Raw genomic sequence first — 19723 nt, forward strand, 5'->3', positions numbered from 1 at the left:
ACTAAGCTTTACTTATAGAGCTCATACATGCCTTGATGCATTTATATACTGAGGTTTTCTTGAAGTGCTACTACATGCGATGATGCCCGACCCGATTGTACAAAGGTTTTATTGTGGTGCTACTACATGCGATGATGCCCGATTGTACAAAGGTTTTATTGTGGTGCTACTACATGCGATGATGGCTGATTGTACAAAGGTTTTATTGTGGTGCTACTACATGCGATGATGCCCGATTGTACAAAGGTTTTATTGTGGTGCTACTACATGCATTGATGCCCAATTGTACTAAGGTTTTATTGTGGTGCTACTACATGCGATGATGCCCAATTGTACTAAGGTTTTATTGTGGTGCTACTACATGCGATGATGCCTAATTGTACAAAGGTTTTATTGTGGTGCTACTACATGCGATGATGCCCAATTGTACTAAGGTTTTATTGTGGTGCTACTACATGCGATGATGCCCAATTGTACAAAGGTTTTATTGTGGTGCTACTACATGCGATGATGCCCAATTGTACAAAGGTTTTATTGTGGTGCTACTACATGCGATGATGCCCAATTGTACAAAGGTTTTATTGTGGTGCTACTACATGCGATGATGCCCAATTGTACAAAGGTTTTATTGTGGTGCTACTACATGTGATGATGCCCAATTGTACTAAGGTTTTATTGTGGTGCTACTACATGCGATGATGCCCAATTGTACTAAGGTTTTATTGTGGTGCTACTACATGTGATGATGCCCAATTGTACAAAGGTTTTATTGTGGTGCTTCTACATGCGATGATGCCCAATTGTAGAAAGGTTTTATTGTGGTGCTACTACATGCGATGATGCCCGATTGTACTAAGGTTTTCTTATAGTGCTACTACATGCGATGATGCCCGATTGTACAAAGGTTTTCTTATAGTGCTACTACATGCGATGATGCCCGATTGTACTAAGGTTTTCTTATAGTGCTACTACATGTGATGATGCCCGATTGTACTCAGGTTTTCTTATAGTGCTACTACATTCATCAATCATTTCTTAAACGAAGTTGTCCTCAAAGCAACCTATCTTGAATTTTCACTATCAAATTATTTACATTTCCTCCATTTAAAAGCAGACAAAGGAGAAAAGATTAAATTTGATCTCATTGTATTTCAAGATTTTGTTCTATTCAATTTGTCACACATTTCAACTCATCAAGAACTCACAAATTAAGTGAAAAAACGTGAATCTTTCATCCATTTTTATCTATTATCTCCAAGCCGATATTTACACAATAGGGGATAATTTGACCAAAATTGGAAAATTAGAAAAATGGTTGTCCCTGCTGTGCGAAATAAACTCCTAATGAAATATAGCAAAACTATTCATCAAACAAGATTCAATTTAATGCAATCAATTTTTGTTCATCTAGATTGCCTAGCTGTTGTAGATAGAGAAATTAAATTTTTCTCTGAATATATGGCAGTTACAGAAACTTTACCAGGAGCTACATCATCCGCCAGTAGATGATCTAAGTTTTACAGAAACTTGACCAGGAGCTACATGTAGATGATCCGAGAGTTTTACAGAAACTTTACCAGGAGCTACATGTAGATGATCCGAGAGTTTTACAGAAACTTTACCAGGAGCTACATGTAGATGAGAGTTTTACAGAAACAGATGTCTGTGACATATAATGATTAACTATGAATATAAAACCTACATTCCTTCAGGAATTTATTGGTATTGTATAATCGTAACGTTTAAACTCAAATTTATATCATACACATTTTGCAAGCTGAAATTACAGCCTTATTTTCAACTTGGACCAAAAATCAAATTTAGTCTTTGCAATAATGGCATCTAAATGTCAGTGAAAGTATATTGCTCACACATTCCAAGGGTGCTATGCTAAAAAAAGGTTAACTTGTACTAATTAAAACAAGTGGCTTTTCAATATGACTGCAAATCTGGTTTCTTATATTTATCTATTCGCATCATATCCAACAATGAAAGACCATATGCATACATTATAACTCATCAATGGTGAAAATGAAAATCATCATAAGAAATCAAAATAGAACTCTCTACTTGAGTCCCAGTCTTCACGACGAACTATTAAATCTACAGGCCAGGAGCTCAATTTTTGAAATTTTTAGTAAGATTCTGTTGGCCTGTAGATATGATTCTTACAGGCCTGAGAGCAATTTCACTAGCCTGGGCTGCCACTCAGCTTGAAGACTGCTTGACAACTATATTACTAGATTGAACAGCATTAGTAGAATAGTCCTCAACTTATTACACAGACACAACTTAAATCACCTTGTTCCAATCAGCCAAAGAGCATTTTTTGGAGAAGACATTACTAAGTTGCAAAAGCTGTGTCTGAATCATTTGTCATTTTGAACAATAAAGTATATCTAAACTGTTAAAGAGACAAAAAGAAAATTGTCAATATTAGATTTAACCTTTTTTTTTCATTAGTAACACAATAAAATATTTGATAAGCATTGCTTAAGCAGTTCTATTAATTTCAAAAAGCCTTTTTCAATTGATTTTTAAAATTTGTTCAAATATGCTGTACTGTTTAACAGTTACATGACAGTCCCAAGTTTGAGGAGGGTGGGGCACTTGTTTAACCCCATGCCACCACCATCTGTATTATCCTATCACAAGTAAGGAATCAGTACATGTGGTTTTCATTTGATGCAGTACATATTTGATTTTGGTCATTCTTTAGTTCATTAATCAGGCTGTTAGCTTTCAAATTTGAATTGTATTACATTTGTCATTTTGGGGCCTTTTATAGCCAATTGTGTACATGGTATGAGTTTTGCTCATTGTTAGAGGCTGTACGTTGACCTATAGTTGTTAACTTCTATGTCATTTAATTTGGTCTCTCAGGAGAGATATTTCATTGGCAATCATACCCAATCTTTACATTTTTACATGACTTATAAATGCATGAAATGGCAAAAGTGAAAATCAATTTTCAAACATGAATTCCATTTTCCTATCAGAAACTGGTCAAATGATTCAATATCATTTCAATATCCATTCGGAAACAGCTGATTTACAAACTCATTCCCATTTTGCTGATGAAACCTATCAACAATCTACGACTGTATAAATTAAAAAAAAAAAGTTCTTAGTACATTTTGAAGATCTTAGAGGACTTGTTAAGAGCCCAAGCTACATGTATTACATGTATTAGCATGTTATGAGTTAAGACATTCTTTTTCAAATTATCATCGAAATAAAAATACAATTATAAAATATCAATGAACAATGGAATAATCTAATGGTCTTGATTACAATAAATTCATTGTTTGAAGGTTTGAAAGAATATAAAAAAAAAAAAAATATGGTAATCAGAACTGAACTTTCAAATACAAAATAATACAATGATAATCAAAAACTAATTACGAGGATTGATTCATGTTTACAACAGTTCAATAAACTTTAAGCAATTCCATTTGAAGAAACTCGCACATTTTTTTCTACTGATATATTCAGGAACCTCGTACCAGTCATTACAACTTAAAGACCTCAAACCTCACAGAAACTCTCATTTTCTATTAAAATACGGGAAATGATATCAATTGTCTGGGTTAGTGATAGATGACAATGCAATCGTTTACTCAACAGCGTAATTCAATAACAGATAAAAAATATCCAGTGAGTTCTTGATGATTTTTCTTGTTTACTTTTCATTAATACTTTAGATGTATTGTATTGTCCCCCACTATTTCATCAATTCCAATGACATTTCACTGTCCTCCAATAATCAGACTTATACCAATAGAGAACTGGTTGAACAATTAGCCTCATTCAATATCACTATATACCATCAAAGTAAATGAATAATTTATTTGAAAAGAAGTAGTTGTTTCAGACATAAACTGCAGGAATTTGATATCATGAAAATTCATGATCTATTAATGCTGTTTTGTTCTGACATATTGTATTTTTTAATTTCATGGTAATGACCTTATTCACTCAGGACATGAAGATAAACTTTCAAATTGTTCACAAAATTGTATGTATCTGAAATGTCATAACTATCCTCTGACAAAGTCTCAGGCAATATAATACAATGCTAACTGATGTTATGTAATATAACATATAATTAGCTTTGACTAATAATTTAAGCTCCTCAATAAGAAGCAATCAGTCTGGAATATTACTACAGGTATTAGGTTTGTCTCTCCACAGTGAGAAAAGGTCATTTCAAATCTCTAATATCAAATACATTTTGCAAGGCATTTATATCTTGAAAAAGAGATCTTGTTGATCCTTAAGGTTTATCAAAGTTATTATGTCTTATATTAGATCTGATCTTTTTCTTCAAATAATATGTAACTACTTTAAAAAGAGTGGTCTTTTCCCAAATCTCACTCTTTAACAACTGATATTGAAGTAAAATTCCACCAATACTTATAGTGGGTCATATGACATAGTGACTATATTTCATGAGATTTTAGCTGGCATCAATCAATATATACATTCATTTAGGTTTCTCATTTGAATCATTTTACATTTGTCATTTCAGGGTATTTCATAGATGACTATATATACTTGGGTGTAATGCTCATCGTTGAAGGCCATGTATATGTAGAAAAGAAGATGTGGTATGATTGCCAATAAGACAACTGTCCACAAGAGACCAAAAGGCAACTATAGGTCACCGTACTGCCTTCAACAAAGAGCAAAGCCCATACAGCATAGTCAGCTATAAAAGGCCCCAATATGACCATGTAAAACAACTCATACGAGAAAACTAACAGCCTGATTTGTATAAAAAATTAACAGAAAACAAATATGTAACACATAAACAAACGACAACCACTGAATTACAGGCTCCTGACTTGGGACAGGCACTTACATAAATAATGTGGTATACATGTAGTTATTAATTTCAGTGCCATTTAGATATTAAAAAGAGTTGTTTCATGAGCATTCATACCACATCTTCTTTTTTATATACATTTGCAGTCAAATTTAATAGTGTGAGTCACTTAGAATATAATGATGACTCATGAACAATGGTAAAGTATCTTTTCTGTGATTAAGGTAAAACAACAACAATTTTAAATTTCAATTAAAGGTAGCCCGTGATGAGTCAAACATTGATCAATACATGTACAGGTACAAAATATACTGTATAAATAACTCATGTAGCTGTGGTTACTGGTATCTTCTTTTTAAAAGTTGTTTTGACTATTTTTTAGCTGTAAAATAACAAGCATCAAAAGAAGTCTTTGCATTGTGCCACAAGGCTTTTGATTTATTAAATAGAATAGCTATGTAGGATAAAGTATTACTGATGGTATTGACGAAAACATAGTTCATAGCTAGCCATGCCATGTATAAGAAAAAATTTTTTTTTGTCAAAATACTTATCTTAATAATGGCAATTTTTATTCAATTTGTTTTAATTACTTTTAAAGACTTGATTAGTTTATATCTATCCTCCATCTGGGCATGTTATATTTTTTATGGTTTAATTAATCCTTATTCTGAAGGGTTACATGATTAGATATAAATAGATGTACATGTGGTATGTTTGCCAATAAGACAACTCTCCACTAGACACCAAATCATATGACAAAGAAATTTAAAACAACTAAAATATCATAGGGCCTTCAACCATAAGCAGAGCCCATACCACATTGTCAGAAATAGAAGGCCCAGGAATGAACTAGATACCCTAAAGATGATCGTGGCCAAGTTTGGATTAATTTGGCCCAGTAGTTTCAGAGGAGAAGATTTTTGTAAAAGACTACTAAGATTGACGAAAAATGGTTAAAAATTTACTAAAAAGGGGTCAACTGACCATTTCTGTCATGCTAATTTACTTGTAAATATTAAAATGTACTTTGCTGAACATTATTGCTGTTTACAGTTTATCTCTAAGGGCCATGTGAGCTAAAAATACATGTATCATCATCATCATCACTGTAGCAAACAACAACCGCTTAATTACCGGCTCCTGAATTGGAACATTCTAGAAACTGTTTTCTTTATTTTGCCATATTGCCTACTTACCCAAACCAATTACATTTGTATATATGTTCCCTTAAAGTTTGATTAAACATGTTTTGGGATAGGAATACAAATTAGGAATGTCTAATGCAGCAAGAAACTTATCAATTTTAACATGTTCAATGGGACTAGCTTGTCTCAACACAGTGACAAACATGCATATGACTGTATGGCCTAAATAAGTAAATAGCTTGCTATTAGACTAAGCCTCTCAGAGGCGGATCCAGCCATTTTAAAAAGGGGGGGTCCCAACCCAGAGTAAAGAGGGGGGGGGAGCAACCCAGAGTAAAGGGGGGGTTCCAACTATATGTTCCCATTCAAATGCATTGATCGTCCAAAAAAAGGGGGGGTTACAACCCCAAGAACCCCATCCCCCACTCTGGATCTGCCAATGCCTCTTGTTGTACTTTTCAATCTATCACATTATCTTTTAGTTATGTTCTTCCATTTTGTGACTTTAAAATTCTGTCAATTAGTTGAGGAAGACATTTTCTAAAAAAAAAAATCCATTTAGCAGAAACGTTCTGAAATCAAAATAATCGTAACTGCTTTCTGAATGTCTGATTTATCATAATACTGCAAATGACTAATTGAATCACAAATAAGACTGAAGTCTTTTTACTTTGATTATAAGAATTACTGCAGTGTCAATGGCATCAAATCAAATAATCCTCTATCTTCTTTTCAATGATTACTTTTCCTATGTCAAATCCCTTATAAGATACATGGGTTAAAACAAGATTCCAAATGTAGGTCAGTCAGGAATTCTGGGTCAAGGGATCATTGATCAATTAAAGAAATGGATGGATTGTTATAAAGAAAGGAAAACATTACTGCAATAGTCATTATTTGGATTGATAGTCACACAAACCTTTATGACACAGGAATCATACTTCATCTTTTAATGTATAACTTGCACTAAATAATTCATTTTGTTCTAAGTCAACACTCAATACCTTTGAGGAAATAAACTTTCACATGCAACATATCTGTAAATCCAGTTTTTGTTTAGTGTTGTTAAACACACTGAGTGACCAAATAAGACTAATTTTATATTACAGACACTCAACTCTGGAATTTATATTTTTTCAACAGACTTCCTTATATTTGGTAGGACATTCTGGTACTCAAAGAAGTATATGCATGTATAAACATGATAAAGCTTTAAACAATTTGGTTTTTTTTATTTGATTTAACTCCAATTTTGCCATGCAGGGTCTTTTATAGTTTATTTTATTATACCTCAGTATGATTTTTCTATATAAAAAGTAATAAAATAGTTGTGCTATTCCATTCCACAGAACCATTTGCCAGTCAATAGTTTCAAAGACTATTGCCCCGGTGAATAGTTTCCTAATCATCTTTCCCGTACTTTTTCATGCTTATTTTTCATTGGACGACACTGATGTCATTGACTACTTCGCTTAGTTACATATGCTTTGCAACGTCAAACTCCCTCTAATATTGTAAACCTTGGAATCTGTTTGTGTTGATTGTAATTTCTTATACAAAAAGCAATTATAGACTGAAAAAAAAAAAATCTTCAAGGGAATTTTTTAAGATCTAAAATATAGTACCTTATTCAAAATATGGATTCGCTCTCCGTATATTAAAAGTGAATTTGCGTTCGGTGTTCTTTAGCTAGAATTTATTATAAGCATGGAAAGTTTAACATAAGTATTTCTAGTCTTGATTGAAATTAATAAAATATTTATAAATACACATGTACAAACGAATTATAAAAAAAGTATGGTTCATCATGTGCATATAAAGTTACATGTATATGACATTTTTCTTTTCTTTCAGATGATATGTATACACTTTTAGAAAATTAGTTATTTGGTATATATATAAAACACTTAATGGCTGTGTTGTTCAGTATAATAAAACTCCTAATGACTGGTTGTGCGGGAAATAGCAAGTTTCTTGTCCCTTCGCATACCAACTATTGCTCTCGGCTTTGCCTCGAGCAATAGTTGGTACCTCAGGGACAACAAACTTGCTATTACCCTCACACCTAGTCAATAGGTGTATAATATGGTATGGGATTTGCTCATTATTGAAGGCAATAAATTGTTCACATTCTCATCATCATTTGATCTCTGTGGAAAGTTGTCTCTTTGGTAAGCATACATGTCCTTATTTCTAAATTACATAAAGTTATTGAATATCCAGAACCATTATAAATTATCTTCATGTAAGTGACATTTTATAAGTACTAAGAGATTTTGCTTTATAAATTGAATCTTAAAATGAAACCTTTATAGAAAAGCATGTCATTGAAAAACTAATCACCAGAAATGCTGCTATGGGAAAATAAATTCTCCTGACTTGTCAAATGTTGTTCAACTAAAATGTTAGTTCAAAATATGCCACAATGATTTAATATGAAACGAGACTTAAGGAAATCACTTAAGAACTCTGCAAGTATTGAATCAGATTAACAAATTCTATTTCATCCACTGTCTTTACAAAATTTAAACAACTTTTTACAGCATAAAATCACTTCTGTTTTCGTCATTCAATTTATAAGAAATGTATGAATCTCTAACCAATTTTAGTTTTTCTTCATACATTAATCAAGGACAAATATTGTTCTTTTACAATGTACAGGCATGGAAGGGCGCAGGTCCAGATAAAACTAAAGTAAATTAATTTGAAAGAGTCAAGTTTAGATTATTGGTTTTCATATTTCAACACATGTTGTCATTTTCTTACTAATCTATCATTATGATTTCAAAATTGGTGTTAAACATTCATGTACAGTAATTAAGAATACCACAGGAATAAAAAGAAGTGAGCATGAATTCCTATTGATTGGGCAAATGCTGAATGTTTTGCAGAATTTTCATTTTGATCTTATTCAGTTGTTGCAATTGGTGTTAAGTCTTATTCTCCTTCAGTGCTAAAGGACTGCTAAAAAAAATAACATTGCTTATGTTTTGAAATGACATAACAAGTCTTAAAGGTTAACATCTAAATAGAAAAGTGTTAAAAATGGTATTTAAATTTGATATATTTATATATACACACATGTATTTAGTGAACACTGCTTTGTAAAGGACCTTTAAGTACTGACACTATATCTGAAGATTCCAATGTTTGCTTAAAATTTAAATCAATTTCTATACAGATTAATGCTTATAAATGTTTATTTTTAAATCTTTACCAAATGAATTCAATAATAGTATTTTGATTTATAATCTATAGCGAATGCCATGAATGCCAATGGCTACTTTTTTGGGTGTAAAAAATGAAGGAGTGTCAGATTATTATTTCGAAGAAGCTTAATATGTCTGTAAGATTGAACTTTAGCTTGATAGATGCCTCTAAGTCATGACTCCCAAAACAACAAAACACATATGACGATTATATAAGTACTATCGTTAAGTGTATCAAAGGTTGATATATATGCTAAATGGAAATGTGTGAAGGCATAGACTTTTTTCATGTCCACTCAAAACATTGCCTTTTCAAAATCCTGGATCTGCATCAAGTGGCATGGCCATGGTATAGGTATAAAATGGCTTAACTGCACTCTCCCTTTAATAAAACTTTATAGCATTTACGTCATGTAACAGAAAAGTTTATAGGATGGACAGATAAACATGCAGTGAGGTTAAAGACTTTCACTCCTTTGCATTATAAATAAACAGCAGACCGGACACTGGTCCACTCCATGGAATTCAAACATACAGATTGTGTATAATCCTGATAGTATTATCTCTCTGCTAAAACCAATTAAATATTTGATACAAGTCTATTTACTGCTTGGTATTGATTATGCAGAAATTATTTTCAGAGTATAAAATTGATTTTTGTTTATTCTTCTGATCTGTCAAAAATCAATCTTGTAAGGTGAGTTATTAACTTAATCTTTTACTTTCTTCAGATAATGTCAGACTGAAAATGGATCTAGGGCATAACATGTACTTACACATACATTGTATGTTAATGTATTGCAAGATCCTACAAATGAGGAGCTTTCATTTTTTGGTTGACTTTTTTCTGACTATATAAAATAACAAACTGACCACAATGTTGTACCTACATGAATCTGCCAGCATTGTAAATGTACATACCTATATCCTTGATTGTCAATACATGAATACATCTGGCTTTATAATTTGAAGGGGAAAACTTTCTTATGCTACTGGTTTGTGCATGCAGAAATAACAATTCACATGAATATGTATGTACTTCAGGCCCGTAGCCAGGAATTTCCAAAGGGGGGTTTGTTGGCCTCAAAAACTCAACTTTAACAGTCACAATTCGAACAGAACGTTGACTTTAACAGTCATTATTTGTTTTCAAGGGGGTGGGTTCATTCGGATGAACCCCCGAACCACCCCTGGCTACAGGTATGTACTTACAATAGTTATCAAAGGTACAAATGTTCTCTTCAACCTTATTGGTTTTAATTTTCTTACAATTGCATGGAATGAAATTATGATTTATATATTATTAAGGGGTTGGACCTTGCTTTTTTAATAGGATAATTGCATTTGAGTGGTAACATAAGCATGTGGATGCCTCCTCTCCCTTTATCCTGAGTTGGGATCTGCCCCTGAATCATACAACATCTCCTTATATTTTTATAAAACTAGTCCATTTCATTTTAAGTAGTCAATGTTAAATGATCACTTTTTTTTACATTTAAAGATGTAAATTGTACATGATGAATAAGTTTCTTTTGTCATCAACAAACATATTTTGTAATTTGAGAAATGAACCCATATCTGAAATCTATTCTATAAATAATATCATTGATTTCATAAATATTAAGCTACTATATAGTGCACAAAAGTGTGTAGGACATTAAATATAATTATAACATGACAAAAGGGATGATCTTCTCACAGCACTTCTCAGTAGTATAAAATATAACAATTATATGTACAAGTAAGAGCAGTGATGTAGGTTGAATGTATTCTTGTCGCTTTACAGCGTATATATCCACAATGTGTTCACAAACATAGATACATGTATATACATGTAGATATAATACAAAATTGTCCTACCAAGTCTGGCTATAAAGGCTATGTTTATCCAATTACCTTCATGTACATTGCATTTCAATCTTTTAATTGCTGCTGTGGTCTTGGCCTTTGACCTTTCATGCCATAGTGATTTCAAAGTTTCAGTCAAAAGTGGATGACCTTGACCTTTGTCCAATTGACCTGAAAATCTTATCTGGCTTGTGTCTATCATAGAACATTAACAAAGGTTGGTAAATGTTGTACATTTGGTTCAAATTAATGAAAACAATCAATAAAAACATTTTGCCACATCCCTACTCCCGGACAGTTAGATGGAATACATGGACATTTTATTGTATTTTTTATAAGCCCTAATCAACTCGACAGCATACATTTAGGCATTATTAGCCAAGATCAACTTAAATGGCAAACATTGCATTTTGTATCATTAGCCAAGATCAACTTCACCTCAAGACAACTTAGCTTTCACTTCAGTGATGTATCTAAATTCCAATGATTTTACAAAATGACTGTACAATCTATATGTCTTACCTGATGGTCCTATCAGTCTGGCCTTTTTCACTGAAAAATACAAATAAAAAAAGATAAAGCATTTCTCTTCATTTCATCATGTTCATTCATATTAGCCTGTTTGATGTTTTAATATTATACATTTCCCAGTTATTTTAGCAAGTTAAGATGCTCTTAGCATTTTTCTGCAAGTTATTTTAGCATGTTGAGATTTTCTTAACACACTTTCCTGTTATTCAAGCATGCTTTAAGATGGTGACTTGTTGTCTGTTTGACACCTTACCCATTTCCATTATCTTTTAATTTTAAAAACATGGTTATGAAATCAATCATATCAGTACAAATGGTACATGGTAACATTTTCCAGTTAGTCGGTTGTTACAATGTAACAAGTTTTGATGTTTTGATGTTCTAAGCACATTTTCTGTTATGTGTGCATGTTTAAATATATATTCTAGGCACATTTTCTGTTATGTGTGCATGTTTAAATATATATTCTAGGCACATTTTCTGTTATGTGTGCATGTTTAAATATATTCTAGGCCCATTTTCTGTTATGTTTGCATGTTTAAATATATTCTAGGCACATTTTCTGTTATGTTTGCATGTTTAAATATATATTCTAGGCAAATTTTCCAGATTACACTAGATGTTGATGAACATTTTCCTGTTATTTTAGCATGTACAGATGTATGATTTTCTTGGTAGCACTAGTTTATTGTACATGTACATGTATGTATAAATACATGTAGTAGGTGTTTTAAATATTATGTACATTGTATACATGCATACATGTAGATACATTATGTAATAATATAAATTATACATGTAAATGATGTGCATTTAGATTATAGATAAAACCTAAAAGTGTAATCATTTACTACATGTTCTGTAGGGTACATTGATATTTGAAGCTAATCTGTACTTAGAAAGAACTTTTGCCACAGGTGTGACCGCAATAGATAAAATCTAAACATGTCAACATTTACTACATGTAGGTAACATGTATATGTGTAATTATTTGAAAGAACTTTTAGTCTCAGGTGTGACTGCATTTCAAAGTGTCTGACTTCAAAGAATTTACCTTACTGACTAATAGTACATTTTTTTTGCAATTACAAAATTCAATTGCAACCATCAATGGATCTGACGTATTTATAGAACAATTTGTTTGTTAAAAAAAATAGATAACTGCATGCAAGTTTATAATTAATAGTTAAAACGACAGAAAGTTTTAATAACACTGATGCTCTTGTTATTGCAACTCAAATGTAGGCCTATGTTTTGGCTCCATTGTAGAAATGGATAAAACTTCACAAAATTACGATTCTAAAACTAATTAGACATAGGATGTCACAAACACTAGCTGCTAGTCTCTCAACGATAAACATCATCATATAGAAATTAGTAGTTTGTGACAAGAAAACAAAGCCTTTGGGAACATAAATAATTGATCATTTTATGAAATACTGTAATGGTCAGCTGTTGGGGACATATAGAACTGTTATTGATTGTCCTTGAAAACAAAGTTCTATTTACTCATGTAGACAATCGTGACAATACCTAACAATATTATTAAATACCAGGGTACTTTTTCTAGTTAATGTAAATTACATTATGAATCTGGGTCTAGAATCATACAAATTTACTACTATTTAATACATGTACATGCATTTGTATTTACTGTTTAACAAGTAAAAAATTATTTTGTTTCTTAGTTTACAAAAATAAATAAATTATTCATGGTACAAATGTAAACCAGTTTACAGTATATAAAATGTACAAGTTACTTTTTGTGTATACATGTACAAAATCATCAAACAAAAAAAGTTAAAATACAGCCTCAATTTTGTTTATCTTAATTATAACTTAGTAATGTTTAATATATGAATGAATGCATATTATAAATAGGGTTTTGAGTTGTACACTGTACATTCAGTGAGCATTTCTTTGTAGTTCTGTAATAAATGATGTTTTTTTAGGCCATAATAAATAATAGGTTTGTTTGCCCAAACGCACATTGTACCTACCCAGAAAAAAGCTGCCTACTCAAATTCTTTTATTGTCCTGATTTGAAGAAGTTTTTTTTAATCAAATAGGCATGAAGACTAAAAAACATCTGATACTTCAATTTCTTTTTTTTGAAAAAAAAAATAAAATGCCTACCTACATTTTACCTACCCACTGTCTCAACCTTTGGGTAGGGTTTGGGCAAACGAAAATATTTTTAAGTGTGGCCTTATATATATACCCATATAAAATAATAATATTGAAGACCGAAGACTTTTCCACTTGCCACTCTAATATTATACATTTCCTGATGTAAGCGCAACCCAGCAGAGATGTGTTATGAACTAAAAAATGTGAAACTACTATTCACTTATATTATTACAATATAATATCCTAAGCTTGTTAAATATTAACCAATGACTAACAAAGCATGACAGGCCAGACTTCTGTGATGTAATTGACTGTTAAATTTATGTATAAAATAAAAGTAGGTCTTTTATTTACCTTGTAATAATAAATGTACATAAAGATCATATTTTTGAGAACATGCCATATTTTTGGAAATTAAATAAACTGGGACACAATTTCGTCGTTTTATGATTTTGTGGTGTAAAAACTTCTAAGGATGGCTGAAATGGAAGAAAGATAAATTATGATTTTTAACAAATATGATAATTTTTTAAACTTAAACAAAATTACAGCACTTACTGCAAAAGGGCCGAAAAGCAGACAACAATTTTGGTCAATTTCCTGAACATGCTGAATGAAAAACTGGATTTCAAAGAATTTTTTCTTGGTAATTTTTTGACTGATTGGCCTAAATTTCTGTTTTTTACACCTTTGAAATGTTTGCTGTTCATCTATAATGAAATTTATTTGATAAATATTATATAAAGCTGCAGTTATTTGGTTTTAAATAGATGTGTCAAAACAGCGAATATGTGTTCCCCATTGACAAAACATCAGGAAATTTCAAACACCCTTTAATCTAACTTTACAGATGATTATTTTCAAACAAACATGTTTTCAAGCTTAGGAAGGTTTTGCATTTGAAGTTATCTCCATATAGAAATATCAGTATACTTCAAAAACATATAGACTTGAACATAAACTGTAGAAAACATGGAAAGATATGGCGAAAATGAGCACCCCACTCTATGTACATTTGTACTTTACATGGTTTTTTTCTTCTTAAAAGAATTGTTCATATCTTTAAAGTCGTGGCATTTTTAAGCTGACTTAGTATCCAATGTTTCGTTTTGAGATTTCTTACTTTTTCTGTTGTACTAGCTACATGTATACTGTATAATTCAGTGTTCAGGCTTCTGTAAACTATTTTAAGCGCCCATTTCATTTCATCAAGATTTCACACACCAAACTTGTTTTGACAACTTTATTACATTTAGATCATAATATTACATGCATTATATGCATTGTATAATTCCTAATTCTTTGTATTTCCTTTTGGAGATATTAACAGTGAGCTGTACCATATGATGTACATGTATATGACTTAATCGATTCATTTATTTTGAAAACATTGTTTTGTTTCTTAGATTAAAACTGTTTGGTGTGTACTTCCTGTCAATTTAGTCTTTATTGTTTCTTCATTTATTTATAAATAACTTGTGTTTACATGAGCAAAGTCAGGTAGAGTACTGTAATGACGGTAAGAACATAATAAAGTTTTTTTCTAATTGTTGAAGGCCGACTGTCATGACTTTTGCTTATAATAGCTTACATGTATATTTACTTGATTGAACTTTGGTTGATAGTATTGTAAATTGAAGGATGTATTGTGACTTAAAAGTTGTTAATTTCTATATCATTTCGGCACTTGTCTCTTTGGGAATTAAACCACATCTTCTTTTTTATATTCATCCATTCTATTTTGTCTCTGCAGCTGGAAAAAGTTGTCTCCTTACCATTGTCAATTATACTACATTTTCTTATTTCAATATTAAAATGTATATAAATTAATGCAGGTTACATGTTAATTTTCATATCATAAGTTGAGACAATTACAGACAACTACATTGTATTGTACATTGTTAAAACTATGTATAAAAAATGTATACATGTATCTGTTTACTCCTATTCAGTATTGCCCAATTTTAGGTTTCAATTATATATACATGTAGCCATATTCAAAATTTAAGTAATTACATGTACACTTTGTAGTACTCAAAAGTATGCAGCTAAATGTAAATGTAGACATACATGTACAGTAGTTGTACGTTTACACAGCTGCTTTGAAAAATTAGTTTATTGTCAAGATCTGATAATATGGGTTTTTTTCAGCTTTTTATTCTTTAAGACTACGTTTGAATTGGTGCACTATCCTGTAAATAACTCACATGTACAAATGTACAATGTATATACATGTACATGTATTACAGTACATTGGTTGTTGTTGTTTGTTTTTTTCTGTCATATTTGATTTTCATAAATTGTTTTGTTATACATTTGGTCATTTGTTTTCTTGTTTGACATTTTGTCTGGGCCTTTATTTACAGCTGATTGTACAACATTGGGTTTTCTCATTGTTGAAGGCCATATACATGTAGTTGCTGATAATTGCTAACATGTACTGCTTACTACATCTACAATATTCTTCATTTGAATTCTGTTAAATATTTACTGGCACTTGTTTCTATGGGAATTCAGAAGGTGGATAGCAACAGGTGCCTGTGGGATAGTTGTCTCAAGGCAATCATACATTGTACATGTACATTTTACATGTACAGAATACCTTATTTTTATATTAAGTAATAATGTTGTCAAAGAATGCTTCAACCAATTGTTCAATGACATGGTTTTATATTTTAACAAAATTTGGAAATTAATACATACATGTCATGCATGTACATGTACAAATGTATGGACTATCCACAATGGAGATGACATTATTTTATTATCTATGTAAACTTAAAATTTGTACGCTTTTAGTGTACATGTAGCTGGGAAAGCAACGCCTAATCATTTAGGTCCTACTGTTAAATATTTTTAGACAATTTTCAGATGGTGAGACTATAATTATGTATAAAATTGAGGAAAGAGACAACAACCCGACCATAGAGCAGACAACAACAAAAGGTCACCAACAGGTCTTCAATGCAGGGATAAATTCCCCCACCAGGATACATACATGTACATGTAGACCATATTTTGTCAAAAAATAACATTCCTACGGCTTTCGTTCTGCAGCTATATTTTTTTTTATTTTTGAGGGTTTTAATATATATACATGTGTACACATTTTTGAATCTGAAACTTCATGATCAACATCAAGTCATTGTGAATCAAAGCTGCCAAAGGTCACTGCTGTTATTTGAAGACATTTTCTTTTTGATGTATGCAAATAACCCAAAATTTAGATATATCTGTTGTAGATAATCAAGCACCGATATATAATGATTTTGATTAAAATTACTAATTAGAACCATATTTTTTTTAATTTAGATTGATTTTGTCTTTTTCAAATGGCTTTCTAAATTAAAAAAAAAAAATCTCTCTTGTAAAAAAATACAATACGTGTTGTCACTTACACAGGATCACGTAAATGTGAAATCGAATATTGCAGTTTTATATATTATTTATGAAATGAATGAAAATTATATATTTTGTGAATCTCGGCAACCTGTTTTAGCGTTCATTTTGACTTACCACACACACAGAATAAAGACATTATGTCTTCTACCTCCATATTAATAAAGTTTTGTCCTGATAAACTCTTAAATCCATTTAAATTTGACAAAATACGTTAATTTGTGATTATCCATACTCGCATCTGTCATCAACAGTGACAGTATCCGCCATCTTGTTTACGTGACGTCACATATCAATCATAAATATTCATTATTTATTGATTTTTGGCGGGAACGGCAGTATATAAACATAAATATCCCAGACTATAATTTTAGTAATCTTTTTCAAAGAAAATCATAGAATCGAATATGTATTTTAATACATTTATTACCTTTATTTCAACATATTCCGGCGAAAACGAAAGTCAAGAGCTAAAGAAGACTTCCATGTTTCTCAGTCATGGGGGATGGAAAATACAGACACTTTTAAAATAGTGTATCAGAAAAACAATTTATGGTATTTTATAGGATTTTTTTTTCAATTGCCTGTGGAGAAGCAGTAGTAAATTCAAGTTCCTTTCGAAATACATTTAAATTCAGTCCAACTTGGCACCACCCATTTTCAATACCTTTATTCTTGGCCAAACTTAACATACATTCATTTAATTTCTATTTACATTATTTTAGTTCTAAAAAATATTGCAATCAGTTAAAAACGTTCTAGACTGGTTTGATAAGGGATTTATTGTGACTTCGGGAACTCAAGGCCGTAACTACCCTTGCATTGAGGCAAGTGAGGCAATTGCCTCACTAAAAGGCGACACTGATTTCAGTTTTATAGGCTACATAGATATAGGAAGATGTGGTGTGAGTGCCAATGAGACAACTCTCCATCCAAACAACAATGCATATATATAAATATAATAGTCATTTGTTGTTCTGTCTCAACCTTTTCATCACTCCTTTTAAACTATTCTTCCTGGATAAACAGTATGGGATTTACAGTTAAACTGGATTAATACGTATACAATGTAAAGGAAGGCAATTGGTCATCTCAGTTGGCTCAAAAGAAGATGTGGTATGATTGCCAATGAGACAACTCTTATCAAGAGACGGCCTTCAACAATTAGGAAAGCCCATACCACAAAGTCAGATGTAAAGGGCCACGAAATCACAAATGTAAAGCAATCCAACCGAGAAAACTAATCATTATATGAAAAAATGAATGAAAAACAAATATGTAACACAGCAACTACCTATACCCACTGAATGACATGCTACTGACTTGGAATAGAAACATATATATATACAGAATGTAACGGGGTTCAACTTGTTAGAGGGCTTCCAACCCTCCCCAGACCTGGGACAGTGGTGTAACAGTACAACAAAAGAACGAACTATCGAGAAGCATTCATTCGTTCAATAAAATGTCTCACGTCTTTGTCAACATATGCATTTATAGTAAATGGACAAAAAAAAAATCTGTTTACCTGTTATATATTCCTGCAAATCACATGGTATAACGAACTGATTTTCGTCCGAAATACGTTTCACATTGCAGTTTTTTCTTCGACGTGAAACCCTCAGGAATGGACAAATTTCCACGAAAATAGTATTTCGAAATATTTCTGTTAAACACATTGTCAATCTATTCTATTTCCATAAAACATGTAAAACTCATGTATCTATCTGCCACATAATGAAAAAATACACAGGTAATATTTGACAACGAAATTGAGACATTTGTATTTAAAATGATCCTATATTTAAATAAAACAACAGTTGTTAACATGTTTAGTATCAATAATTCATAAAATAAACACGGTCTGTTCTTAATGGGAATTTAAGTTTCTTAAAAATTAGCTATTTTTTTAAATTACATTTTACTATCCAGGTAAAAATCTAAACAAATAAGTAAACCCATTATCTCAGTAGAAATACAAGGGAAAATAAATATAACGAGAGACCAATTCGATTAGAACCTTTCGCCATTTGAAACTGAAAGTGAGTCGTTATTTCATTGCCTCACGCATCACAACTGAATGCATGCATGTATCGACCAAAAACTAAGACTTTAACAAAATGAACATCTATTATAGTAAAATCTTGTTTTTCGTAAAAGTTTTCACTCCAGTTGATAAGACAGCTAGTATAAACTCCAGGCATTATACAATAAGGATATATGGTATAAACGACTTTGAGACTATTTTCCATCAAAAACTTAATGACGTACACGTAGATGTTGGATTGCTGACATTGCTTCATTACTAATTTCCAAATAACCAATCATTTAAAAACTGGTTACTCAAAAACATCTCTTTGTCACCAAACGCCTTATTTAATTATGCATTTACATTTACACTTAATATTCATTTGACTCTTGCGACAAGATGCAGGAGACATTTTGTTTTAAACCTATCCTATCCACATGGGATACATGATTTATACATTTTGACATTTTGGTTACATTATTCATCAATGTATGGTACATGGTTGATTCCGGCCTATCCTACCTACAAGCTTGGTCTTTTGATATTGCGCGTAGTGATTTTGACATATAGATAGCTGCATATTCTCAAAGTTTTTATAGAG

At 31.4% G+C, this 19723-nt stretch overlaps 1 protein-coding gene across 19 annotated transcripts in view; it reads right to left on the reverse strand.

The window, feature by feature from the left end:
* Window positions 1-18806, reverse strand: part of LOC134714885 (protein unc-13 homolog B-like) — a 129924-nt gene extending 111118 nt beyond the window's left edge. For 18 of the 19 annotated variants that reach the window (XM_063576551.1, XM_063576555.1, XM_063576548.1 and 15 more), the window contains exons 1-2: window positions 18622-18806; window positions 11556-11585 (exon numbers count right to left, since the gene is read on the reverse strand). In XM_063576551.1, coding sequence (XP_063432621.1) covers window positions 11556-11585; window positions 18622-18772 — 181 coding nt within the window. In that variant the 5' untranslated portion in view covers window positions 18773-18806. Of the gene's footprint in view, window positions 1-11555; window positions 11586-17210; window positions 17378-18621 lie in introns of those variants that run through there. The other variant, XM_063576564.1, reaches the window with a different exon arrangement.
* Window positions 18807-19723: the final 917 nt, after the last annotated feature.

Source organism: Mytilus trossulus, chromosome 4 (genome assembly GCF_036588685.1).
Source record: "Mytilus trossulus isolate FHL-02 chromosome 4, PNRI_Mtr1.1.1.hap1, whole genome shotgun sequence".
Classification (NCBI taxonomy): domain Eukaryota; kingdom Metazoa; phylum Mollusca; class Bivalvia; order Mytilida; family Mytilidae; genus Mytilus; species Mytilus trossulus.